This window comes from Barbatula barbatula, assembly GCF_947034865.1.
Source record: "Barbatula barbatula genome assembly, chromosome: 8".
Classification (NCBI taxonomy): domain Eukaryota; kingdom Metazoa; phylum Chordata; class Actinopteri; order Cypriniformes; family Nemacheilidae; genus Barbatula; species Barbatula barbatula.
Window position 1 is genome coordinate 5117405 of NC_136771.1, and position 26440 is coordinate 5143844.

A 26440-nucleotide genomic window follows, 5' to 3' on the forward strand; every position below is an offset into this window, starting at 1 on the left:
TGGGGCCGGACAAGTAAATGTGTAAAGCTAATACTCGCACTCCTCTCTCCGTTGTGACAGGCTTCTAAGTGGTGTGAAGATGGCATCTACCTGCTGGCATCTCAGCCTGTGGATAAGTGTCAATCACAGGATGGGGCGGAGTCAGCTCTGCAGGAGATTGAGCGTTACTTGGATACAGCTATTCAGAACAAGCTGACCGATTTGAGTGGAATTTGGAGGGAATACGAATCAGTGCTCACACAAGATTTCAGGGTAAATATTGAATAACAAGCTTCTTTGTTAAAAAAGAATGGAGTGATCGAACATGTTCAATTTAAAGGGAAAGTTCACCCCAAAATTAAAATTCATCATATATTTACCCTCAACTTATTTCAGTGAAAACCTGTATGTGACTCATTCTTCGGTGAAGCACAAAAGAAGATATTATAAGAAATGTGACCAATGTCTCCGTGGTTTTGTGTTCATATAATAGAAGTCAATGTGGTCGGAGACCAACGTTCTTCAAAATATCTTCTTTTGTGTTCTGCAGAAGAAAGTCATACAGGTTGAGAGACACGAGAGTGAGTAAAGGATGATAGAAATTTCATTTTGGGGTGAACTATCCCTTTAAGACAATAGTGGAATAGGGAACATACACGGATATGGAGTGGCAGTGTTTTTGATTGTTTTATAGAGTATATTGAATGTATACTCCGTAATGTAAACAGGATCAGGTGGACCGAGTTTTTCAGAAGCAGACGTCCATGCAGGAGATGTTTGAAAAGAGGAGAGTCAGCTTGAAAAAGTTAGCGGCCAAACAAACGCGTCCCGTACAGCCGGTCGCCCCGCGTCCAGAGGCCATCATCAAATCCCCCCTGTCCTCTCCAGGTAAACTATTAAATCACGTTACTGATCATCACGGTTGTGAATGTCACGATTATCGACCATATTTGTTATCTTGTTATACCACTAATGTACTTTTTTCAGTGTCAATTTGAGAGCCAAGTATTACATACCAGTACATAAATATATTAGCAGTACATTACAGAGCAATTCTTTTCTGCAGTGCGGTGTCTCTGTGTCCCTCCAATGTCCCCTAACCCCCTCCAAACAGACACACACACAGTCATGGTTAGCTGCTTATGGACACACATGCGCAATAGTCGCGGCAGGCGCGTGTAGTTTTATGGTACTGCTGACATCTAGTGTTCATGATGTAGAGAACCTAACACACCTATATGTTTTTATCCAGTTCATAGGGAGAAGACAATCGAGGGTGACATCATCAATGGAAACTGCAGAAAGGTAGGCATGTCTTCAATGGAAAATGCTTCGCCGCACGTGTATATTTTATATTATAAACACACACACGCATGCGTTAAAGTGCAGTGATTGATGCTTCGTGTTGCATTTACAGGGAGACGCTAACTTGCAGAAAGACGGCAGTAGACACCCGTCTGTCTCTGATGCAGAGGAGAGCTTCGCTGTGCTCAGACGGTCAGTGAGAAGATTAATACAAATAGTCAAGTCAATTTGATTTATTTAGTGCTTATTTTTACATTGTTTCATAGCTCTGCATTAACCAGTTTCATTTCAAGCTTAATATATCGTTTTATGCTATTAATATGACTGCATGATATTTGTAGGCACGTGATGAATGAGCTGTTGGAGACAGAGAGAGCTTATGTAGAGGAACTGCTCTGTGTGCTAGAGGTGAGCTTATTTAAATAAATAATAACATGTATTTAGGCTACTTTTATGTTTACCAATAATTTAAATTATATATAACTGTTTAATCGTTTTAATATTTTTCTTATATGCATTTATGTGTTTGTTTTATACATAAAAAATGAATGTGCAATTTGTGGTTAATTTATCTGCTTTCGACGCTAAAAGAAAAACACCTACATCTTCGCCAGCCTGAGACTAAACTACATCAGATTTTCGTTGTGGGGTAAACTGTCCTTTAAACTTGATAAATCAATTGTGTTTCAGGGCTATGCAGCAGAGATGGATAACCCATCCATGGCTTATCTCATCCCAAACACGTTACTTCATAAGAAGGACGTCCTCTTCGGCAACATGCCCGAGATATACCAGTTTCACAAAAAGTGAGTTCGGCTCTTTGCACGGTCGGTCTGTGTTAGCTTTGACTTGTGCAGTAAACTACAGTTGCATCCATGCAGAAGATGCTTTGATCTGAAGTGCACAACCTTTGTCAGATGGCTCAAACTGTGTTTCTCATGTTGTAGAACGTTTCTTCGTGAGCTGGAGGCATACACGGACAACCCTGAGCTGGTGGGCCGGTGTTTCCTGGAGAGGGTGAGTGTGATGTCACTTCCTATGGTTCAATATATCATTGATATGATTGGGGACTCAAGTTGTTTTCCATGTTTCTCAGATGACGGATCTGCAGATCTATGAGAAGTACTGTCAGAACAAACCTCGCTCCGAGTCTCTTTGGAGACAGTGCTCGGACTGCGCTTTCTTTCAGGTCCTCTCACTTACAAGATGCTAAAACATTGTTAGAAGATTAAGGACACATGAGTTTTTTTTTGTAATTTAATATACGACATCATAAACTGATATTTTTGTATGGCCTTTCTTTTTTCTTTTTTTGAAATGCATAAAGGATGATATATATACGATATATATTCTACTGTATATTCTATTCTACGGTATACAAATGAGGAAACCTAAAATGCCCTTTTTAACTTGAATAGTCATATAAATTTTAACATAAAATGAAAATGTGAAAAAGATTTGTTATTATTTAAATGTACAATTGAATACAACAGTTATTATTATACGTTTATCATCATTTCGCTCTGATCTTCATAAAGAATGTGTAATGATGTTATCAGGAGTGTCAAAAGAAACTGGAACACAAGCTTGGTTTGGACTCGTACCTGCTCAAACCCGTTCAGAGAATAACCAAATATCAGCTTTTACTGAAGGTAAACTATATTCCCAATTTAAATGGTTAGTATTCGCTGGTAGAGTTGCAGTAACCTCTGCTTTGACTTGTATCAGGAACTACTGAAGTACAGTAAAGGCTGCGAGGGTGAAGACGACCTGCAGGAGGCGCTCTCCTCTATATTAGGAATCCTTAAGGCTGTCAATGACTCCATGCATCTTATCGCCATCACTGGATATGAAGTAGGCAAACTCTGGGGATTTGTAGCTAATTGAGAAAAATGTATTATGAAGATGTTTTGTGAAGTAGGTGTATCAAGGAATCTGGTTTTGACCTCTTACCTTTGTTTCCAGGGTAACCTGAGTGATCTGGGCCGTTTGATGATGCAGGGGTCGTTCAGCATGTGGACGGAACATAAGAAGGGTCACGCAAAGGTCAAAGACCTGGCACGGTTCAAGCCCATGCAGAGACACCTGTTCCTCCACCAGAAAGCTCTGCTGTTCTGTAAGAAGAGAGATGAGAATGGGGAGGGTTATGAGAAAGCACCTTCATACAGCTTCAAACACTCACTCAACGTAAGAATATACAACTTCATCATTTTCATCAACTACTCCAAGTCACTTACATACACACTTCAGTCATTTCATGGTTCAAGACACGCGTTTAAAGTTTCTTTCTTTTTCATGCTAATTTTATTGTTATTATTTTCAATAATGTAATTTATGCTAAATTAATTTGGATTTATTTATTGTCAGATACTAATTGTGCCTCAAACATTTTTACAAAGGCTTAAATTCAGATTTTTGTTTAGTTCAAGTTATTCAAACAATATTCATGTCTATATTTAGCTTAATCTTAATTTACAGAAACGATTCTTACTGTGCTGCAGATCTCTTTAGATAAAAATGTGTGATTAATGACCAATTCTAACCTAATCTATGACTCATCTATTGTCTTCACAATCTTAAATAACATTTGGTGTTATGAAAATGTAAAACTATATGGATGATTTAAAAGTGCAGTACATCTCAGGATATAAACAGTTTGTTTTTGTTCTCTGATAGATGAGTGCCGTTGGTATTACAGAAAACGCAAAAGGAGACAACAAAAAGTTTGAGATCTGGTGTAACTCACGGGAGGAGGTGTATATTGTACAGGTAAACGGGGCCTTAGAAAAATAGCCTTGCCCTCTGTACATATGATCGAATATACCTGTAACAGACCTTTTAAGTCATTTTTTGATATTTATTTACAGGCACCGACAACCGAGATCAAAACAGCATGGGTGAATGAGATCCGGAAGGTCCTGACTGGCCAGCTGAAAGCCTGCAGGGGTGAGAATATAAGGATATGTTTAACAGTTGAACCAAATCGAAACTAAAAGCACTTTCTGAATCTAAAGATTAGTGTTCAAGTTGTTTATGGGAATTCTGAACCTGAATACTTGCTTCTATAAAACCTTGCTGCAGTAAATCATTTGTCAGCATGAAGAATGCTTTAGATCTTGTTTCAAATTCAAGATGTTATCTAATGATTTTTGGTGTTTGACAGAAGCAAGCCAGCAGAAGAGTTCAGACCAGTTAACTCCCACCAGCACCACCCTCATCATGAGCCCTTTTAAGACCACCCAAAAGACCCTCAAGAAGGGAGACGAGAAGAAAGCTGATCCAACAGTAGCGGATCCCAGCACAACATCGTTACCCAAAAACAATGACAAGGTCAAAGGTCAGTCAGCTTTCCATAACTTGCGGGACAAATTACTCTTAAATGGAACTTTCACAAAAAACAGTATGGAAATCACATGATCAGATTTTTAACCAATCAAGACGTTTTCTTTCTAAAGTTTAGACGTTATGTCTGATCTCACCAACCTATAAATATAACAATCCAATGTTAATGTTTCGCTTATCCTATCCCACGATTCAGAATTCAGTTGCTCTCTTTGCTTTTCCTCCACTTGAGACCATGAATTTCTGTGATGTTCTCTGCAACCCGCTGTTATTTTTCTCTGTTACTGTTTTCCTTGTTCTAGCTAATCCTGTAATCTTTCTTTCTTTTTGGGGGAGAATAGAAGAGACTGTCACCAGTCCCAACACTGAGAGAGCTGCAGTGGCTAAAAAGCGTTTTACACTGCAGGGCTTCAGTAACCTCAAGAGCCAAAAAGGTACAGCAGTGGGAAAGACTAGAAAAACACTGTTAGCCGGGTCATACACTGTTACATTAAATAAATGTTTGAGACTCTTTGCATTAACAGTTTAACGGTCATGGGTTCAGTTACCAGGGAAGAAATTAGATCTACCAAATGCATAAATGTTTGATAATTTGAGATTTGGTTTAAATGTACTGCAGAGCTCGTATGGCCCTCTGGTGGTAAAAGTCTAACACTACCCATGGTCACTCTCTGCCCCCCAGGTATACTACAGTCTTTTACACTAGACTAGACAAGTTTGTAGATTAGAATCAGTGTAGCACAGTCGTAATGGTAGAATTGTATACTCGTCCATCCACGTTAAATGCAGAAATGCTGTGCGTTCAGAGACGATCACCATATTTGGTGTTAAAATGATATTTTAATTCAATAAGATGATATTTGTTAATTTAATACAATGAGATTAGGGCGGAGTTACGCTGCATGACATAAGAGTGATAGAAATCAAGTAACAGTATCGATGCTTGACATAGTCGCAACTGGTTAGGACAAAATCTTTGTTTTGTTCTGTTACTGTTACTTAAATAGCCTCAAATTGCGAACTGTTGTTGAAAACAACTTCCGATTGTCGCAAACATTTTACGATTTAACAGATGTGCTCTTGTAGATACTTTTAGAAGAACCAAAAATGTCCATGTAACAGTTGGGGATGTGTCCCTGTCAACCCTGTTACATTCAGCTTTTCCTTCTACTTTCCTGATTTTGTCTTTTCTTTTACTTTTCTTCCTGCTTTCTTTCTTCCTCCTCGCTTCGGCTGCCAGGATGCCCCCCTAGTCCCGACCACAAAACTAAAAGACACGAGATTAAGAGCGATCCCACGCCATTTGGCTTCAGAGGTACACCGTCCCCTCGGCATCCCCTTTCGCAAAATCAACCCCGAAACATTTACCACATTACATGGACGTCCATTTTATTTGACCTCCGTGTGTTGTTTCCCCCTTCCTGCATTTATCCATATTTTACATCAGTACTTTGAATTAAAATCCCTACTGTATGTGCTCACAAGGAAAGCCATCTAAATATAGTCTACCGTGCTAAAAGTGATCCGTGGGGGTGGTTGCCAAATCAGTGAAAGGTTTGAAATCTTATTGGCTGCCTCTCTCGCAGACACAGGTCCTCATGTAACTCTTACCCGAGTGAGGTGGCTGAGCACATCTAGTCTGTTACAGGCTAAACGGAGAGGTAACTGAATGACTGGTGTGAGAATGAACTTTAACTTTCAACTACTAAGGCGGCTTTATCGCTCTTATCACGGCAAACTTCCAAACACAGACTGACCCAGCGCTAACGTTGTGTTATTTCAGCGTCAGTGGTAGTTTACAGGATAAATACTCTATTTATTACAATTATGTCTTTTTAGTATGGGTGTATGTGTAACCGATCTCAAGCACTTACACAATTGTTTATAAGAGTGATGGATGACATCAACTCTCCTCATTTAACAGCTATAATTTGCGATAATCATGTTATAATCAATCAAAACATGTCAGTCTGTGCAAGAAAGTCCACAAGAGAAAATACAACCCTTAGGGTGGAAACACTTTAAGGGTGCTTGAATATCTGGTTTGGGTTCTGTCAGCTGGTTTGTGGTGCTAAATTCACTTTTACTGTCCTGTAACCACAGATTGATTTCTCACGAGCACTTGGTTGCGTTGATCTGAAATGATTAACTTGAATGCACGGATTCAGATCTAAGGATGTTTATGTGTCTCGCATAAACATGTTTTGTGTGTGGGGTTTTTTTTGTGTATGTATACCTTCTTCACAATCATCTTCAAATCATGGTCGTCTTATAGCGAAACAGAAATGGCTCGCTCTTCAAGCACAATTCCTGGAGCTGTTGTTCATTTCTCATTCCAAAGGAACTTAAAAAGAGACACTTGATTCCAAAAACTAGTAAGCTGCCTTTATAGACAACATAACTATGCTGCCTTCTAAAATACCTTCTTTTATTATCTATTTATCCTAAAGTCTAAAATAAGTTAGTTTTGAAAAGATAGTTGCCAATATGCACATTGTAATTGTTAACACATCAAATTTTATTTTATTTAGTTAATCTAAACTCATTTCTCTTGCATGAATTTTGAGTGAATATCAGACGTTGTAGCATGTTTGGATCTGCACTTTGTATACCTTCACTGGAAACAATAGACCATTCGGGTATTTAAACATACTTATTTAAATATACAACGATTTGGGACGTATTTCATTAATTAAAATTGTAAATGCTATTTAGGGCAGATTATATGTATTTAAAAACGTTGAACATACTTAAAAATCTGGTTGTATTGCATTTTATAATTTACAGTAAACACAACTAGATTTTTAAGATGCGCTTCATTCGAGGAACACCACCAGAGAGTTGAAGTTTCCACCTTTGTAGTGTCAGTGGTGCTTAGGGTGCATGATGTTAAGGTTGCATGTAGCGTAGACAGCAAGGCAGCTTACTAGGTTTTAAATTAAGCCAGTGTTGCGACTTCACCTTTCTTCCATCATCTTTACTGTAGGCTACGCCTCTCACCATTATCTTGTGGCGGTCTTCACCTTGTACCAAACGTTTGTTCACCTGTGCTTTTCTCCTCAAGGGTTCACCAAGGCGTCGCTGTCTATGGACGCGTCTGAGGAGAACGACGGCTACTCGAGCACAGAGGAACCCATGAACTCTGATCCCGAGGAGGAGGGAGGGAAGAAACTGGTGAGTCATCATGGCCGAACGACTGCAGTTGCACATCATTCTTTGTCGCGATCTTGTTCCAATTACGATGTCCTTGTGTAGTCTCCAGGCAGGTATGTGGTAGTTGCTGACTATGACAAAAGCGGAGCGCAGGAGCTGACGGTAAAGAGTGGAGACACAGTGCAGCTGGTGAGGGAGGGAGATGATGGACGCTGGTAAGACTCGGTGTTAATTGTAAAATTCAATAAACAAATAGCAAATTGAGTTTCTGTCAGCTGATTCCCCGCTTGTCATTCAGGTTTGTTCGTAATATGAGGACTAATAAAGAGGGCTGGGTTTCCGCTGCAAACCTGCTAACACTTATCGGAGAATCCAGATCGTCTCAATCTCTCTCCAGCTCAGGTAACAGGTCTCTCACCCTCCAAATAAAAATCAGCACCATGAATCTGTGCTTCTACATGACAACCTCTCAGAAAGGTTTTAGCTAATGTAATGTGTACGTGATTTTCCGCAGAAGGCAGTGGATCTGGACACCTCAGCACATCCTCCAGCTGCAGTGAGACCTACACGAGCTTCTCGGACATCAAGGCCTGAAGCCGGTGTCTCGACGCCGCACCCTTGTGGCAGCTCCTCACAGTGCACTTTTCTACTGAAGCTACTCAAGTCTTCGTACTGTATGTAACCTCCTTAGCTGAGGGGGGAAAACAGACATTCAGGATATTTAAGCGTCAATCCTTCTCAGCATTTACCTCTTTATAAGGGGAGATATACAGTTTTGCTATCCTTCATTTTTTTCAAAATGATGCTGTTACCTTCATTCACGTTTGCTTTTGCAAAAGAAAGTGATTGATGTAACTGATGACTCCACCCAGAGTAGCCCGCAGTTTTTCCCACTTCAACATAATGGGGTCTCTCCAAGCCCCCATCAGTTCGATCGTATCAGTGTCTTTTTGAAATGTCATTTCTTACCGTCATAAGCTCCTGTGTGATTTGCTGTAGCAGCAAGACGATGATATATTGGGTTTTTACGATAAAGATTCCTTAGGGTCATGCCTGGCTGAAATGACTGTGAAAAGTCCTGTCATTCACTGTATGTATTAATCAAAATCTGTATAGTTTAAATTATTTCCTGTAAAAGATTTGTACAGATATTAACTTTTATCTCATGTTTTTCATTAAAACAGTATATATAAATATACATATTGTATATGATGACCACTATTGTCGTGTGTCAATGAATTGTATTTTGTTGTATGTGTCACTTTGCCGGTCGTTCACACACGGTATTACGTTTTTTCTGTAACAGCATACCGACTGTATTCACATTTTGTTCATGTGTCGTCATCCTCTGTCATTAAATTGGTTAAAAATTGGTAGGACTTCATTTAAAAAAAACATGTATTTATTAACGTTCAAATGAAACTATTATTCTTTTCTGTATTTTGATTCAAGGTCACAACCCCAAATGTGTCTTTTATTCTGCAATACAAAGTCACCTTCAACTTTTACATTTTATGTGGCACATTGCTGCTTGTTAGTTTTAATTTGGCATTAACTCTGTATTAGACTTGTGTACCTGTATATGTGTAAATATGTATTTAAGAGATTGTATGAGATGAATACATTTAAAATGCTTGGGCTTAAATAAACTTCACTGAAACATTTGCTATACAATGTTTCTATGCATCTGCTGCTTTTTTGTAGATTCACCAATTCATTTATGTTTTAAAGATGAGCTTAAATATAAAATCCTGTCTATATTCAAAACGAGCCTTCATTAACATAATAATCATTTTAATAATGATATGAATTAAGCATAACATTGCATACTTTAGAAGAAGATGCGCTCACTGGCTGTTTTTAAATGACTGACAGTGACCCGTCCGTCTCTGTGGTTCAATGTCACTTCAGCTGTGACGATCTTATAGTTCACAAAAGTATATGACGTTACACTTTTGAAGCATCGTGATTCATAACCGTGAGTCATGCGCCCTTTTTTAGCCCTCGTTTATTCACAAAATAGGCAGGATCGACTTCAGCGCAGACCCATCGCCCTGTGACGTCAAAGTCCCGCGAGATCGATTCAACAGCAACGCTACCCGCTCGCTCTTGCGACACCCTTACGTCACGAACCAATCAACCTGCGCAACACCACGCGAGATCGAACGCATCCACATCCGGGTGCCGAGAAGCCTCGCCTCGACGACGGAGGAAGCGCCGACGCGCTCGCTGCCACGCTGACCCGAGATCAGTCCGAGCGTTTTCACCGTCTCAGACAAACGCGCTACGTACGTGCGGAGCGGCGATCCCGGATCGTTTTCAGACCGCGGAAAGGGAACCGAGAGTGAATTTGTCACACAAACCCATCATGTCTTCTGCAGATATGCGCGTTTAAGTCGGCCACTGTTTCACTCGCTCATACGCACGTTCCGCTGACGTTTACCGCACACACGCAAACACCGCTGGCGTGAGCAGAAAGGTTGCTCGCTAACACGCAACCGCAGCAGCAGAAGACACATTTACATCGCAGCACAGTAAGTATACAACCTTCGCTTAACATTCATGGCACCAAGACAACCGAGAAAGAAACGTTATCTGTTATCTGGAATTTAGACAAAACGTCGAACTGGCGCAAACCCTCCGTGACGCTCACAGACTAGTGCTGTGTCTTTTATTTTGGTGTCGCAAGAGAATAAGCTGTACGAACGCCCAGTTTCCCGCACGCTTAGTTAAATGTCTCGATTGCGTCTTTGTTACATTGGTCGTTGTGTTTGCTCGTTACACTGTAACCGCTCGGGCCGATCTGCGATCAGTGTCACGCTGTTATCCCGCTGATGTTTATTTTGAATTGAGCGAACAGGCCTCACAGATCACGCTGTTGCAAGGCCCGTGCGCTCAATTCAACATTTACAGCACCGCATTACACCAAAACAGCCATTACACCATTGCTCCTGTTGCCTTGTCTGAAGTTGACCTGACGTGTTTGGTTTTTTTGTGAAGGCGTTAGTCTTCCTAATATGTCAAGCTTATAAGTCGTGCCGCAAATATTGGAAAATACATGACACACGATTGCTTTATTGTTGCAGTGAGAATTAATAGGTGAAAAGCATGTGCTTTTAGAAAAAATGCCCTTTCTTGAGCTTTTCTGCCACCTGGCACCAGACTTGTTAATAATTCAATAATGTGCATATAACATAAGAATGTGATTGCTTATCAAACTGATTAAACATATTTTTTGCTACATATATTACGTTTAGCTGTGTGACACACTTAATGTTCAACCCTGTTACCGCATGATATTTTGACCCGATCACAAAAACATTAAACAGTAGCAAGTAAAGCCTTATTAAGCCGATCTTTTCGACCCTGTTATTACCAAAGTTATTATAAGGTTATTACTAATGTTTTATTCTCTTTAACTTGTGGAAATGCTCATCAAAAACCAAAACCATCAAACGTTTGGTGTTGCCCACAAGCAAATGTGATAATGTAGATTCGTTTAGGCTAAATGTGCAACTCCGTTACTTTTGATTGTAGGCCTATTGTATTTAAATTTGTTAAACGCATTACATTTTCTTGTCTCATCCGTTTATTTGTAAAAGATTTCACTTGGTTTGTCAATTTCATTTTATATTCGTTTAGTATGTTTGGAGAACAACAGTCACTGGATCGAGTTGAGTTGAATTTGGTAACAGGGTTGAAAAAAAATCCAATTTTATATGAAGTAATGTTAATTGAACAACTTTATTTATTGTACAACATTTATTTGCTCATCTTGAATTGACAACCCACATCTTCTGAAGGTTGCTGGCAGCCTATGTTATAGCATAGCTTATGTCTTGAAAGTTTTCAAATGACTCTTTAACACACATTTTCGTCAGCAGTTTAAATGTGTGAATGGATTTGTGTTTTGTCGCATTCACCATGAGAGACGCGTGTTCAAATAAACAGTGTTCTTTTGGTGTAATTCTGGTGTACTGGTTTCTCAAGTTTTTATCTTTCTCGCCCTCTCACTCACCCCTTTGTGTCAGAGTTAGTTTCACTGGAGTAGAAATTGTTTGTGTGTCCAGGGCTGATGAACAAGTCCTTCCGTTTTATTGCTATTATTCTATCATCTAGTTTCACAGCACTGTAAATGTAGAATTTCAGAAACAAGCGGAGTCTTTCTTTTTTGGCACAGTGTATGAAATGCCTTACCCTGGGATACAGAAATGCAGACGTGTTCTCTGGATGCTTTGATAGTTAAAGCTGAAGTTTGTAATTCTAGTACAACTGGTGTCACCGGATGGTTGTGCAAAATACTGACAAGGAAAGGTTTCCAGAGCACTGCCATTGGTTGAAAGGATGTCGATGGAATGCTTAAATATACAGAGGAATGTGTTGATACCGCCACACTTTGTATGCTTTTGGGAGAGACCATGTTACAAATGGCTTACAGATATGCTATTTGTCGTAGACCGTTGTGATCATATTTTTATGTACAATTAAGTGATATCAGAAGTGATTTTAATGTTGAATATTGCAATGTAAAAACATTTAAAGATGACATGAAGCATACTGGGTATGAAATAATCGTCATTGCTTTGAGGCGGTTATGGTGATGTCCTCACTGCTGATACAAATGCAACATGATGAAAGAGACCAGCTGCTGTCAGGTGGAAGGAAATTTCCTACAGGAACACTACACACACACACACACACACACACACACTTACTCATTCATTGGGTTTTTATTTCACAGGATTATTAGTCACAAGTTACACTTGGTCCTCTTATGGAAGTAGAGAATATTTCCCTCATTACACTTTGGCTTGGTTTTGGTTGCTGTAAAAAGTGATTATGACATCCCATTCTGGTTTGAATTGGTTTTGTTTTTAGAGGGCTGTTCAAAGATTAATCGCATCCAGAACAAAAGTTTGTGTTTATATAATATATATCTGTGGACTGTGCATATTTATTTTGTTTTAATGAACACATACATTTTTAGGTGTACATTTCACATATCTGACGTGAAGCGTTAAAACTAACCTGTTTTTCTTAACAATGGCCTTCTACAATGGCTCTGATGGAATATTTTAAAGGAAATTTTCTCTGTATTCAAATTTTTTGCACCCTCAGACAAATATTGTCCTATCATAACCAACCATACATCAATGGAAGCGTATCTATTCAGACGAAGACATCTCCATTTTGAAAAATGTACCAGGGTCACATATGTTATGTAAACACACACTTTTATTCTGGATACGATTAATCGTTGAATAATTATTTAATCACTTCATTGGTTTATTTTGTAACACTAAATGCTGAGAGTTTTCAAGTTAAATGTTACAAAAACGTAAATTGGTGTAAGTGACCCTGTAATAACTCGAGTTTTGGGTGTGTATCTTTTGGAGCATGTCTTTAATCCACAGTTTACAAAACAGCTAAGGCCACAATCAATGTCAGTTATTTAAGGTCAAAAGGTTTTAAGGATCACGAGAGACATCAACTCAGTAATATCCAAACTTTTAACGTTTAGTCCTTAAGCGTTTGAACTCTTTGTCCTGAAGAACATTAGAACATTTAGTTCCCTTTTGAATGCCAAAACGTCCCTTGACTTGAGAAAAACAAATCGTACATCATTATATCATAATATGTTATAAACGGGAGTTTGAATGGTATGTGTTTTTTTTTATAAAGTATGAGGGACAAAAGTTAGACTGTGTTTTCTGTGTTAGGCTTATGTTGACATGACAACTGTTGGAAATGCCATTAGCCGTGGTTGTCTGACAGGGCTGGTTTATACCATGGGTGAATCAACAACGTTGACTCGTGTCTTTGTGCTCTTTCTTCAGGTTCTGAGGTGAGAATCTACAGCCTCCATCATGCCACTCTTTGGTAAATCTCACAAGAACCCCACAGATATCGTGAAAACCCTAAAGGACAATATGTCCATTTTGGTCAAGCAAGACAAGAAGACAGAAAAGGTCAGAAACGTTGTCTTTATTTCACTGTTTTACAAAAACACATTCTACATGCAGTCTGTTTAAAGGGATTTCTTGTTCAGCTCTCGATTAACAGAACTGTGATGGACCACCACGATATTGGCCTTTCATCGTTTTTAAAAGGCTTTATTGGTTTGGATCAATGCCTCAAACAATCTCATCTCATTATAGTTTCACCATTTATTTTACAACATCAAACGCAACAGTAATGCATTACTCTTTGTTTTTACGTTTTTGTAAGTTATCTTAAAAAAGGCGCTTGCTACATGGACCACAGATGTTGTCTTGGACATTAAACATCATCACTCAACCCCTAAACTTAATCAGTTTCGGCAAAATAGCTTTATATTTCTGGTAATTAAAAAATCCATAAGCATTGTGTTTATTTGCGAAGATTATATGGATGGACAAAACACGAATATCATAAACCTTTGTTAGTCACACAACTATTTTTTTGATATTTCAAGAGCCGATTGGAAAAAATCGTGTAGTCTTTTTGTCAAGGGAACGACAAGAAACTACAACTAACTAAAATACATCATCACCGCAGCACTCTAATGACACATTAGACTAGAATTTGTTGGGAACATTTTTGACTACATTTATAAAAACAGACCACCATTAAAAAAGAGCAATTCCATGTTCATGCATTTTTTTTAATTAAGATAGCCGAACAGCAATTTTATCAAAGTAATTTTATTCCATTTTTTTTAACAATAATTCTTTTTTATAAGATAAAATTAAATGTCTAGTCTTGTTACTCAAGGTATCTTCTGAATCAGGGGTGTTTCCACCGCTTTTTTCCATTATGCAGTGTCTTTTGTTTTTTTGCATCTTGCATTTGCTTTGTCTGAACGTCATGGGCCGGCCCAGGCAAATAAGCAAACATTTGAAGGGAATCACCCACTTTTGAGTTTAAGACTAAGCACAGTGTTTGCATGGCACCCAATGCCCAGATGATGATCTGCCAAAGCCATTTTATTTCATCGGAGCCCAACCGAGGAATGATGAGTGATGAAACCTTTGTATAAGGGATCCAAAATGCTTTCGATTGCTCTTCTTCATTACGTAACAAAAAGAGTCTGTTTCAGAAACATATTCATATTTGTACTGAGAACCTAAAAATCTCAGAGACGTGGGAATATCGCTCTTCTGCCTGATCTCGGTCTCATTTTCACCAGCCTGCTAAGGCTCTTTTCAGCAGGTCGGTGCTAAAGTCGGAAGCATTTGAAGTGCTGGGAACCTGCCGATGTGTTATGTTGAGAGCAGGAGGAAAATCTATGTGCTTCATGATTCTTCCACACGTTCCAACCAAACTGTTTCAGCAGCGGATAAATGTCTAATAATGTTTTTATATTGAGTGTACGTGGGAAGGTGTCCAGAACCTGCCATATGCTGCATACACACACACACACACACACACACATATAGTATGTTTCCTGTACACATGGTTAATGCTTGGGTGTATTGAATCACCATTGTATTATATGTGGGTCTATGTTTGTCAGGCTTCAGAAGAGGTGTCCAAATGTCTGGTGGCGATGAAAGAGATCCTGTATGGCACAAACGAAAAGGAGCCGCACACAGAAACTGTGGCCCAGTTGGCCCAGGAGCTCTACAACAGCGGCCTGCTCATCTCGCTGGTGGAAAACCTGCAGGTCATCGACTTTGAGGTGAATCAAATCAGACTTGTTAAAAAACCAACTCGATTAAAATATGTAATACCTGTACTATGACTCACATGATTTGCAAAGTCTTTGCGTGAATGAAAGTATTGAAATGATAAACTTGCTTTATATGTGTGCGTTCAGGGTAAGAAGGACGTGTGTCAGATCTTCAACAACATCCTTCGCCGGCAGATCGGGACCCGCAGCCCAACGGTGGAATATTTCTGTTCTCATCAGGAAGTTCTCTTCATCTTGCTGAAAGGGTGAGAGACCACTCCTTACTATTCAGCCCTTGAACATTTCTGTTAACTTAACTATTCAACATAATTTGCATAGTATATTTATTTACATTTTTTACATTTATTTTCTCGCTTTAGTATTATTTAAGCGAATTTTTTCGACAAAATATCAAGCCACATTTACTTAAAAATCTAACCGTCAAGATTCAGTATGTGCATTGCGAAGAAATGACTCACGAGCGTAACATTTCTTCTTTGGTGCTGCGGCAGGTATGAGACGCCTCAGGTGGCATTGAATTGTGGAATCATGCTGCGCGAGTGCATCCGGCACGAGCCTCTCGCCAAAATCATCCTCCACTCCGAGCATTTCAAAGATTTCTTCAGCTATGTGGAGATGTCCACGTTTGACATCGCTTCTGACGCCTTCGCCACCTTCAAGGTGGGTTTTACCTACACATCTTTTGGAAGAAAGCACATTATGTTTAGTTGTCAAATAACTTACAAAATCAAATTGCACTCGTTTTCTTTCTCAGGACCTGCTCACAAGACACAAAGTTCTGGTGGCAGAGTTTTTAGAACAGAACTATGATGCGGTAATTCATTTTTTTTGTGAAATTTTGAAAACGTAATTCAACGGTAGAATGCTGCACAAGCTGATATTGTAAAATGTTTCCAATCTTACAGGTTTTCGATAACTACGAGAAACTGCTTCACTCTGAGAACTATGTGACCAAGAGACAGTCATTGAAGGTGCGTTTTCTTGACCGGCGAAACGAACGATCTTGGCCCCGTCCTGTCGTTCACATCATAATTGTGTTTGTCGTTGTGACAGCTGCTGGGTGAACTGCTTCTGGACAGACACAACTTCACAGTCATGACCCGGTACATCAGTAAACCAGAGAACCTGAAGCTCATGATGAACCTTCTGAGAGATAAGAGTCCAAACATTCAGTTTGAGGCTTTTCATGTCTTTAAGGTAACCCAACATTACGAGAAACTTAGTAGGGAAAGTTCAAGAAGTAATTTGTGAAATAACATGTAAGGGATAATGTACAGGCAGCCTGTTGTTATATCGCAGAAATAAGCCCCGACATTGTGATCTTGTATCACACTTAAGGGGCTTATGTAGCAATAACAGTCGGCGGCTTGTACATTATCCCGCTTATTACACGGCTACTTGCCACTAGAGAAAAAACTGGACATGAAATGTGAATTTAAAACATTGTAGCACGTTTTTACCGAATGCGACCTTGCGAGAGGAAAAGCCGTTTACTTTCATTCAAATGTCACGAACAGGAAATTTGATTTAATCATTTGTAAATATAATGTCATATATGTCATTAAAATATATATTTATATTTAAATAAATAAAAAACCTGTCAAAATGATTTGATGCATCCGGGTTACCATGTGTTTTAAGAGGTTGTTAATTTGGAATAACGAACCAGCAAATGTCGCGACTGGCCAATCAGAATCAAGCATTCAAACGAGCCGTGTAATAATGCGAAGTAACGATAATGATGTTACTTTAACGCAATATGCGTTTTTTTCACCAAAAGTAAAAGAATTGTTCCTTTTGAAACATTTGTATAAAAAGGTTGTTTTGTTTGTCGTTTTCTCAGGTGTTCGTGGCCAACCCCAACAAAACGCAGCCCATCGTAGACATTCTTTTGAAGAACCAGACGAAACTCATCGATTTCCTTAGCAACTTTCAGAAGGATCGCACAGACGACGAGCAGTTCAATGACGAGAAGACGTATCTCGTCAAACAGATACGAGACCTAAAGAAGCCAGCCTCCTAAACTTTAGCTATTGCAGTATTAGGGATCAAAACTACAAAAACACAAAAAATATATTAACAATAATAACTCTATTTAAAATCTTGAAAAATCGTCACTTCTTAGTTTCGAGGCTTACAAAAGATGGTTCCCGATCATCACTGATGTTGTCTGTTCCTTTTTACTCTCCTTTTTTTTAAACGCAATCTTTTCTGCCAGAATAGAATGTTTTAAAGTAGGAATCAGCCAGTTTCTATTACAGGAAGAACCGCCTAATGACAGCAAGACATGTTGCGGATTAGGAAGTACAGATAAACGTTCATTTTATTCTGGATCCTTACGTCGACCTCAACGGCTCCACATTTTCGCTACGCTGATGGAAGATTGCTGGAAGAGAGGGACATTTCGGAAATATTCCCCAATTATTTATGAGCTGTTGATTTTTCTCCCTGAGGACTTTTAACTGCACTAACCTTCACACTTTCATTCCTTCTGTCATCTTTCATTGCTTTCCTCGGGCATCGAAACACTACACGCCTGATCGTTTCTATTCTGTTTGGTTTTGTGTTATTATTTAGAAGGAAGATTTCATTTATCAGTATTTTAAATCATTGTTTATCAGAGCTCAAACAGGTTTGTGCGGAGGAACGGGATTGTGCTTTAAAAAAGTCTTCATGTACATTGAGTCGCCAGGTCATTGTTTGATCAGCTAGCATCACTTTTGTTTTATCTATATTATTTGATTACTTGTGTTTAAAACGAGACAGAATACTGATGATCCTCTGTTATGGTGGTTGACATATTCTAAAGAAGCTAGAAACATTGTCACTGTTTATAACTGGTGTATATTCCAACTCGTATGTAGGTCTATAAAAATATCTACACTAGTTCTCTGGTGTTACCTTAGTTCTATAGTATGTTTTACTTTAGTACCTCAGTAATGCTAAAGTATTTTAATACTGTAGTGCAGCCGTAGTACAATAGTCCTTTCTATACTATAGTAGTCATGTTACTGTAGTGTTTTTTCCAATAACTCATAATGATAAGTAGATTGTTGCATATAGCTGAAACATGAAATAAGGACACAAATGTACAAAACAGGTGCCTTTTGTTTTTTTGGAGTTATTTTACTTTTTTATTTCAGTGGAAATGTTGGAAGGGGGAGCTTAATTTCTTTGTGTTATTTCAAATATGTTCTGAAGGAGCATATTTAGCTCGGTTAAGCAATGAACCTCTTTAACTCGCTATATTTGAGTTATGATGTTGAAGAAAATTCATTAAATCCCATTGTTTCGCCTGTTCGATTGAGTGATCAGTTTGTCTTCATTTTATGGAATGAAATACACTTTAGTGGTCTGGATTCATCGCTTTTGTTTCTTTGCAAAGAACATTCTCATTGGTCATTTAACTTTTTCATTCCATTTGGAATTCCTGTGACCTGAAATAAGGAGTCTTTGTAAGAGTCATGGTTGGCGTTAGTTGCCAAACAATGTCAGATCTTTTATAGATTGCTTGGAATTGCAGTGAGAAAAAGTGTTTTATTTTAAAGCAACGATTTGAAATGTATGCATCTGAGCCAAACTTATGGAAATTTGTTAGCAGGTACAAAAAAAACCACATTTATTAATTTCAGCATTGGATTAAAATTTTTCATACTACACGTACAGTTGCAGTTTTCTTCTGAAATGCTAGTAGTACCATGTCATCAATAAAGAAAACCTGAAGCATTAGTGATTTCGTCTCTTTTTGAAAATAAATAATATATTTTGCCGTTTGCATGCAGTGTTGCATACACTGTGTCTCTTTACTTTCACTTACAAGTTCTTACACACCAACAATTAAATGAACACAAAAGTGAGTCCTTGGGTTAATGACACCTAATATTTTGAGCTATTTCACAAAATCCCTTTAATATTGACAAATAAAACCGTACGTGCTATTGCAATAAGAAAAATCTAAAATGCATCAAATTAAACACTACAATTCAAATTTAAAAATAACAGAATCAATTATATTACACTTTATAATTTGTATAAACGAAAATAAAACATCTGCACCATTTAGCATTATATATTGCAGCACATGATGTATTCATGATCCTAGTAACGCCAAGGCCATGGGTTTAAACCTATGCGCACAAATAAAATGTATAAACGTGTCGGCCAAATATGTGTAGTTTTCATTAAAAACGTTGTTCATTTCAGATGTTGATGGCGATCTGACATTTGTAGATTTTCGTAGTAATAAAGCAGCTTCGTAAAAAACACTACGATCGCAGTCGTTTATTTACATTATTGCACTGTAATGCGGCGTCTTCATCTCTTCGTTTCAAGCAGCCATCTGTAATTTAAGACATTCATTTGACATCATGAGGGCGGACAGACACAACACAAATCTACAGCAAAACTCAAATGATCAGTTGTCTAGAAACTTGTCTAAACAAACTGCACAGACTGACATGAATAGTTGCCATGTTAATGAGATGCTTTGATAATTGTAAGCAATTCAGTGTTGCCAGATCTTGCTGAAGCAATCCTCATTAAGTGAAATCAATAAACAACAACACACCTAAGGGGAACAAACACACCTAAGGGGAAAATCAAAGGCATACATTTACATTAACAGGTGTATAATGTTGAAGAAAATTATCAGTTGGAAATTAACAATAATTGGAAATTAACAATCTTTAGGTCTCGTATCTGATCCAACACACGACTATATTCACAAAAATACAGAAAAATGTGGTAAACAAAAGACTATGTACAGACGGTACATTCTATTGAATATTAATTGTGTCAAATTGAATTTAAACTACTCAACAGTTATTGATTCTTTGCAGACGTCTACCAGTTGTTACGTTTGGTCCAAATAACGTTTATACAGTCTATACTGGTGAGTATGTTGCTTAGAATGAATGCCATAATCTGTGATGTAATAAGTGTCTTACTTGACATGGGCGGAGCAGTCTGTTCTACAGAATCAGTACATTTCTGTTGCCACTGAGGAAGAAAAATATTACTGCTACATAAGAAAGCATTACCGTTGTATCAATTGAATCTGAAATTACAAATCTTGAAAAATTCAGTTAAATATCTCCTCAACGAGTAAACTGCAGTTTTACATTATGATAAATCATCACTGTTCATCCGTTTACGCAGCACTTACAATAAACTTTTGGACTCCAGAGAGGTCGTCGAACTTGAGGTAGGAGATATCGTGCTTCTCTTTTCCACTGCCCAGATCTGTGGTGTAGATCTGCTTTATTCCAGCACAGCTGATCAGAGGAATGCACTCGTCGCACGGACATTTGGTCACGAACATCATCGTGTTGTCTTCATCTTTGATCTCTGTGCTCCTGCAGGACACAGAAACAATCAAAAATTTAAACATTATTACTCGCATTATATTTATTTTGTGGGCAAAATTATAATGTTTGTAATGGTGTTAACAATCTTTGAAGAGATGTTTACATTTACTCAAATTTTGCAATTCTATTTGGAGTCGCTAGATGCAGAAACTACAATTGCATTTCTGTAATCCATAACTTTTGCCTCTCTATCGCCATCTCTGTTTGAAATATAATATTGCAGGATTTGTGTTGGACCTAAGGCTTACCCAGTGAATCAGGGCGAGGTAAGGACACAGTTTTCAAAACTCTAAATTAGTTGTTAAACACATACATAAAAATATCAACAAAAAATCTGTTAAAACTAAATTACAGCTTTAAAGGAATAGGTCTGGGTCAGGTATCCTCAGGTTTGTCCTTTGGTCTCAGGCTTCTCACCTAAATGTAAGTGCGTTCTGTTCGGCGTGAAGGATGTATCTGTACTTTCTCTTCTGTCGCTCCTCCTGGCTGTGATCCATCTGAGGGTACTCCGCGTACCCTGAACCCACTGGATAGGCGTTGTAGCCACAGCCCACTAAGTAGAGACTGCCCGTGCCATCACATTGCGACTGGAAAAAAGAAATTAAGAAATGTTTTTTAATACATAAAATCAGAATTCGAAGGTTTCCAATCCAAATTTTAAGCTCACCTGTTTCCCAGCGGCCCAAATCACAGCACCGACTCCTAATTTAGGATCCTCTAAAACAGCACAAAAAAAGTCATAAAAATACTTCCAAGTAGGCCTACTGGCGAACACTATTTTGTCCGATAAGACCTTTGTCTTATTTTTAAGGAACAGAGCAAAAATGTTTGATTCATATTGGCATAATCTGTCACATGCATATGCTTGCTTACCAAGTGTTAAAATAAACACGACTCACCTGTTCTGCAGGCCAATAAGCGGGCTTGTATGATACAGTGTCGTACGACATCCTGGGGCAGCGCTGAGGAACCCAAGACTTGGAGATCTCTTGTAAAGAACCCATATCCCCCCTGTAGAACCGGAACGCCGGCGGCCACAGAGGCTAAAATCTTGATTAGATCCTTCATGTGTTGCCTCAAGTTACTAAAATTAGGTTCCACAGAAAAGTTCTCAAGTCCCATCATTTTCAGAACAGACCTGTGCTGTTTCTCATCGTCTAAAAAGAACCTTCCCAACAAATCACTCAAATTTTTCCACCGTTCCTCCCTGAATACAGCAGCGACATCTAGAGCCGGATTGTCAGCAGCGATCTTTCCAAGGAAGTCACAGTTCTGAGATGTTTCGTCTATGAACTGCAGCATGTTGCTGCCCAGAGATTGTAGGTGGACGCAGATGTGAATCCTGCTGTTGGACTTCAGTCTTTCTGCAGCTGTGTCTTCTTGGAGACTGGAATCCGTATTGGCAGTTGATAGCAAGATCTCAGGATCACTGGGCCAGTAGGATATCCTGTTCACACCAGCTGAATCCACAAGCGATGAAATTTTATTTTCAGAGAAAATGTGTATTGTTTTTCGATACTCAAAATATTTTTTTCGAATATCAGTGAAAAGTCGCCTACGATTTTACCATTGATAAGCATCTTGAGGCAGGTTGAACACGGTTTTCTGGAGAAGTAAAGATCACATCCTTTCAGTCTGGGGCCATGTTTGACCACAGCCACCTGCCCTGCATGTAACTGTACACTGGAGCAATGTAGACCCAGAACTCTGGACTCCTGGACCACCACAAGACCTGTAGTCTGGATGCAAATATATATATATGCATGTATGCATCTTGAGACAAAACAACGGCTGTTATTTCATGATATGTCAGGGCAATTTATTTTCAGTTATGACGGCTCAAACTTTCATTTTAGTCTAGGACTAATCCAACGCCTTGTCTGTGAAACCGAGCAAAAGAGAGATAAAGGTCCTTGCATTGGTTGTTTAAAATAAACAAAATTATCCATTTAAAAAGTACACTATATTGATATGTTTCTTAAGAGAAGACGTTATGGATATAACATGTTATTAGTAAGTACCCATTCCCCTTGCTGAATCTCTTCACAGAAACCAAGTTGATCCCCAGGGAGGTTATAAGTGCTGCTATCTTCTTAAAGTTCACCCAAAAACAAATCTGTCATCATTTTCTCACCCTGTTTAAAACCTGTATGACTTTCTTTTGAAGAATTTGAAGAATGCTGTTAACTAGCAGCACCCATACACTTGAATTGGTTTTGTGTCCATACCGTAGAAGAAAAACCAACTTGCTTAAAAGTATCTTTTGTGTCTTGCGAAAGAAAGAAAGTCATACAGGTTTGAAATGACAAGAGGGTGAGTAAATGATGACAGTATTTCTGGTTTTGCATCAACAATTCCTTTAAGGCGGTTCATTAACATCTTTAATGGTGCTTCACGCGTGATCTCATGAGTGAAACAGCTTTCTAACAGTAAGGTTATAAAGTCAATAAACTTGCATTCATTTCTGAGAATAAAACATTCTTAGTTAAACCATTATTCACATTAAGCTTAAGAAACCTAATTTACAGTACAGAAAATGTCAGGGCTATTTGTTGGTGGGAAATATGTTGTTTTATTGTGAGTTTAGCCAGTGTTTTAAGAGATTGGTCCATTTAAATTAGATGGGACTTGGGTGTTGAAAACATGACCGCAGAGTGTAATGATATACATACAGCATCATCTCCTCCGTGCTCTTGTTGTTTTTTAGGGAAAAGTTCCATCCATAAACTTAACAATGTGAAGAGGTTGACTTTGGATAGTCTAGGAGCCAGACCTGAAACATAAATACGATTGTAAAAAGATGGACAATACATGACATAGAAATAGATTGAAACAGATGAGCGAGATAGAGAGAGAGCTAGAGAGAGAGAGAGAGAGAGAGAGAGAGAGAGAGAGAGAGAGATTTGCTCCTAAAGGCAATATGATTTTATCATCAGGTCTGATCAAGGACTAATGGTCAATGTCTCAAATAGAACAACTTTTCAACATCTCAACAGACGATAGCTTTGGCAACACCAACGCATTATAGTAAAAAGTTCAGGACCATAAGGAGACATTGAAAGTCTCAATATCAGTCTGACCCCGGATCAGACTCTAACCTTCTACTCTGGCGTCCGTCTGTACGCCAACATCCGTGACATCGCGCGATTCGTCGCTGTTTGGGACAGATCCGTTTCCATCAAAAGACCGACGACTTCCGGATGCTGCCATTCATTAACACTGAGCTGTCATTGCAAAACGATCCAAAACAACAGAGCGTCCGTCTCTACGCCGTCCGAAACCTATTTGCGCTGACGTCACCGCTGGGCGGGGAAACGTCTTTTAAAGGGACAGCACTGCTGAGGAGACCGAGCGCAACGCGTCATAATCGGAAATTCAGGCCCAACAAAGCAGCTCTCCGTTGACTTTCTATTGCGGGAAGCTGACTCCTTGTCATTCATGACTTATAGCAGTTTTTAAACAGCGTTCTGTTTTTTGTACTATGACAAGGTCAACAGTAAACAATCTTAAAACCCCAGAACTACATTTAAGATGTCGAGCCCCGCGTTCAAGGACACAAATGTGGAGCGCAGCGTGTCGTCGTTATTGTAACTAAAACTATGGTGGGACAAGCTGTTAGCTATTTTAGCTCATATTTGCACTCGCAAACATAACGTTACTGCATAGCTTTCTGCTGTATTGTCAACATGCAACAGCTAAGAGCTTAGCTTACAGAAATGTAATACACACTAACTGCTAATATTACCCACAACACTCAGCGAGAGGGCGGAGCTTAGTGACGCTCAACCGCGTTATAAAATAAAATAGCAGATGCTTCGCTGAATGAACAAATGTAAGTATACAGTAAACATTACATACAAATAATGAATTAATAAATACTTAAATGCAGAAGAATAGTTGTATGTTGATGTTTGCGACTGTTAATAATCACAGTGTCGTCTAGGCAACAACGGCCACGTGTATTTCATTTTAGATAACAAAAACAGTACATACTTTTAGTGCACAGTATAAGTAGGCGAATTTGGGACGCAGCATGGCTTTTACGGTTCAGCCGCTTCTAAAAACGAAGTTCTGTTAGCTTGTTTACTTTACGCTTTGTCATACAGCAGCTTTTAGAAATTGTTCTGTTTTTAAAACAGGTCAGAAACCGAAGAAGGCTTCTTCTCGCAATAGAAAGTCAGTGGAGTGTGTTGGGTTGTTCCCCGGTGTGGGCTTAAATGCGCTCTGTCTCTATCCGACTGTGGCTGTGGGCTTGGCTTGTTGATTTTGACTAAATTCTTGCTTACTTAACTATCTAAACCACCCATGATTCTAAAACTTTACAAAAAACTTGACAGCGCGATGACGTCAGACTCGAAAAACCAAGTAAATAGAAAGTAGATATTTTATATATATCGTACATGTTCATATCTACTAAAACGTGAAAGTACATCTCTGGATCAAATTGAGACATTTCGAAACTTATCTTCGAAACTTATCTTCAAAATGGGAGTCTCCTCCCATTTACTGTAGTATATCTTTGTTCTTAGTATGTCCTTTATAATATATATGATTGCTTTTCTACCCCATCTGCAAAATATCATTTCAGCTACCTGTATGTATGAAAATAAAGATCTTGAATCTGATGAGGGTGATGTATAAATTAGCAACCTAATTAACATTCTTATTTAGCCGAAGCAAGTTTACTGATAATAATGATCGATATTAAATAACAGAACATCTACATTTAGTCATTAAGCAGACGCTTTTATCCAAAGCGGCTTACAGAGAGTTCAGGGAGCAATAAGCGATATGTCATGCAGGAGCAATAATACAATAGGTGTTAATAGCAATTTACAGGTACAAATACTTACTTTACAAGTTCACAAATTAAAATCTACAAACCAGAGTTTGGTTCCAAAATGAGATAACTCAAAAAAAAATTTTTATTATGTTAACATGTTTTTATTGAGTGTTATTGTGTTAGTTAGCTGTAACAAACTTCAGTTTGATTGATTTTCTCATCTTGGAACCAAACTCATACATATGTCTATGGCCAAAACTGTATGAAGGTAAATCAGTAATAGTGTTGATTATCATAATATTATGAATTTGCCACAACAAACATCATACTTGTGTTGCTCTACCATTTCCGCATTGAGTCGTAACCAAGTCACATGTTTATTAACATATTTTTAATAACGTATTTTATTAGGTTTATGGGTTGGGTTAACAATTGTTTAACTGTGATCATTATTTTCAGGCGTACACTAAATGATAGCATTGATAAGGGCAAACTTTGTTGACCGCCGATTATATAAAGTGGGAGTAGTTGGGTCTGGATCAAACCTCGACCCCTGGATCTTGTGTTCTGGCAGTGAGGACCATCTCAAATCTTCTTTTGTTCTTTTTTCAGAAAATGAAACGAGACACTGGTCAGAATTACAAAAATTATGCAATGTTTTCAGACCTCAGATACAGCAATGGAAATAAGTTTTAGATTTAATATTTCATTAAGTAACACATATTTGTATTGCTTTAAAATTCTAATTGGGAAATGGTCTCCTCGTTTTTCTTTCTTTGTACAGTTTGTCAAGTATTAATTATAAAATTAATTTAAAAAAGTGCTACATGTATTAACACA

General features: G+C 38.4%; 3 protein-coding genes across 26 annotated transcripts in view; 2 read left to right on the top strand and 1 right to left on the bottom strand.

Moving 5' to 3' along the window:
• Positions 1-9464, top strand: part of mcf2la (mcf.2 cell line derived transforming sequence-like a) — a gene marked incomplete at its 5' end in the record, with an annotated part of 48195 nt that extends 38731 nt beyond the window's left edge. For 4 of the 22 annotated variants that reach the window (XM_079462980.1, XM_079462966.1, XM_079462963.1 and 1 more), the window contains 19 exons: positions 61-252; positions 708-867; positions 1232-1284; positions 1397-1476; positions 1626-1692; positions 1975-2090; positions 2232-2301; positions 2381-2473; positions 2844-2936; positions 3013-3138; positions 3250-3471; positions 3961-4053; positions 4152-4230; positions 4451-4621; positions 4968-5060; positions 7691-7800; positions 7882-7994; positions 8078-8181; positions 8294-9464. In XM_079462980.1, the coding sequence (XP_079319106.1) occupies positions 61-252; positions 708-867; positions 1232-1284; positions 1397-1476; positions 1626-1692; positions 1975-2090; positions 2232-2301; positions 2381-2473; positions 2844-2936; positions 3013-3138; positions 3250-3471; positions 3961-4053; positions 4152-4230; positions 4451-4621; positions 4968-5060; positions 7691-7800; positions 7882-7994; positions 8078-8181; positions 8294-8373 (2115 nt within the window). In that variant the 3' untranslated portion in view covers positions 8374-9464. Of the gene's footprint in view, positions 1-60; positions 253-707; positions 868-1231; positions 1285-1396; positions 1477-1625; positions 1693-1974; positions 2091-2231; positions 2302-2380; positions 2474-2843; positions 2937-3012; positions 3139-3249; positions 3472-3960; positions 4054-4151; positions 4231-4447; positions 4622-4967; positions 5061-5245; positions 5309-5866; positions 5942-6212; positions 6288-7690; positions 7801-7881; positions 7995-8077; positions 8182-8293 lie in introns of all 22 variants that reach the window. The other 18 variants (XM_079462967.1, XM_079462982.1, XM_079462972.1 and 15 more) reach the window with 13 other exon arrangements.
• Positions 9465-9980: 516 nt separating this feature from the next.
• Positions 9981-19180, top strand: cab39l (calcium binding protein 39-like). Its single transcript, XM_079463023.1, has 9 exons — positions 9981-10313; positions 13617-13748; positions 15275-15439; positions 15578-15696; positions 15943-16111; positions 16206-16265; positions 16357-16422; positions 16505-16648; positions 17295-19180. Exons 2-9 carry the CDS (start codon positions 13647-13649, stop codon positions 17472-17474), a joined length of 1005 nt encoding a protein of 334 aa, XP_079319149.1. The 5' UTR covers positions 9981-10313; positions 13617-13646; the 3' UTR covers positions 17475-19180.
• cdadc1 (cytidine and dCMP deaminase domain containing 1) lies at positions 18968-24587 on the bottom strand. Of its 3 annotated transcripts, none has more exons than XM_079463021.1 (9): positions 23916-24587; positions 23490-23590; positions 22385-22556; positions 21717-22277; positions 21485-21534; positions 21235-21404; positions 20616-20805; positions 20398-20449; positions 18968-19790 (listed from the first exon to the last, which is right to left on the bottom strand). In XM_079463021.1, exons 1-9 carry the CDS (start codon positions 24025-24027, stop codon positions 19717-19719), a joined length of 1482 nt encoding a protein of 493 aa, XP_079319147.1. In that variant the 5' UTR covers positions 24028-24587; the 3' UTR covers positions 18968-19716. The 3 variants fall into 3 exon arrangements, with proteins under 3 accessions (XP_079319147.1, XP_079319148.1, XP_079319146.1); XM_079463022.1 differs by having other exon boundaries at positions 19048-20037; positions 23916-24158; XM_079463020.1 differs by having other exon boundaries at positions 19225-20449; positions 23916-24158.
• Between the last annotated feature and the right edge of the window lie 1853 nt (positions 24588-26440).

What these genes read in the sequence shown, in the direction of transcription:
- cab39l (XM_079463023.1), top strand. Translation starts at nt 13,647, where the DNA reads ATGCCACTCTTTGGTAAATCTCACAAGAACCCCACAGATATCGTGAAA. An exon ending in CTCTTCATCTTGCTGAAAGG is followed by an intron (nt 15,697 to 15,942) that starts GTGAGAGACCAC and finishes GTGCTGCGGCAG; the next exon opens with GTATGAGACGCCTCAGGTGG. An exon ending in ACGCCTTCGCCACCTTCAAG is followed by an intron (nt 16,112 to 16,205) that starts GTGGGTTTTACC and finishes TTTCTTTCTCAG; the next exon opens with GACCTGCTCACAAGACACAA.
- cdadc1 (XM_079463020.1), bottom strand. Translation starts at nt 24,027, where the DNA reads ATGGCAGCATCCGGAAGTCGTCGGTCTTTTGATGGAAACGGATCTGTC. An exon ending in TTTGGGCCGCTGGGAAACAG is followed by an intron (nt 21,405 to 21,484) that starts GTGAGCTTAAAA and finishes TCTTTTTTCCAG; the next exon opens with TCGCAATGTGATGGCACGGG. An exon ending in CAGAACGCACTTACATTTAG is followed by an intron (nt 20,806 to 21,234) that starts GTGAGAAGCCTG and finishes TGTGTCCTGCAG; the next exon opens with GAGCACAGAGATCAAAGATG.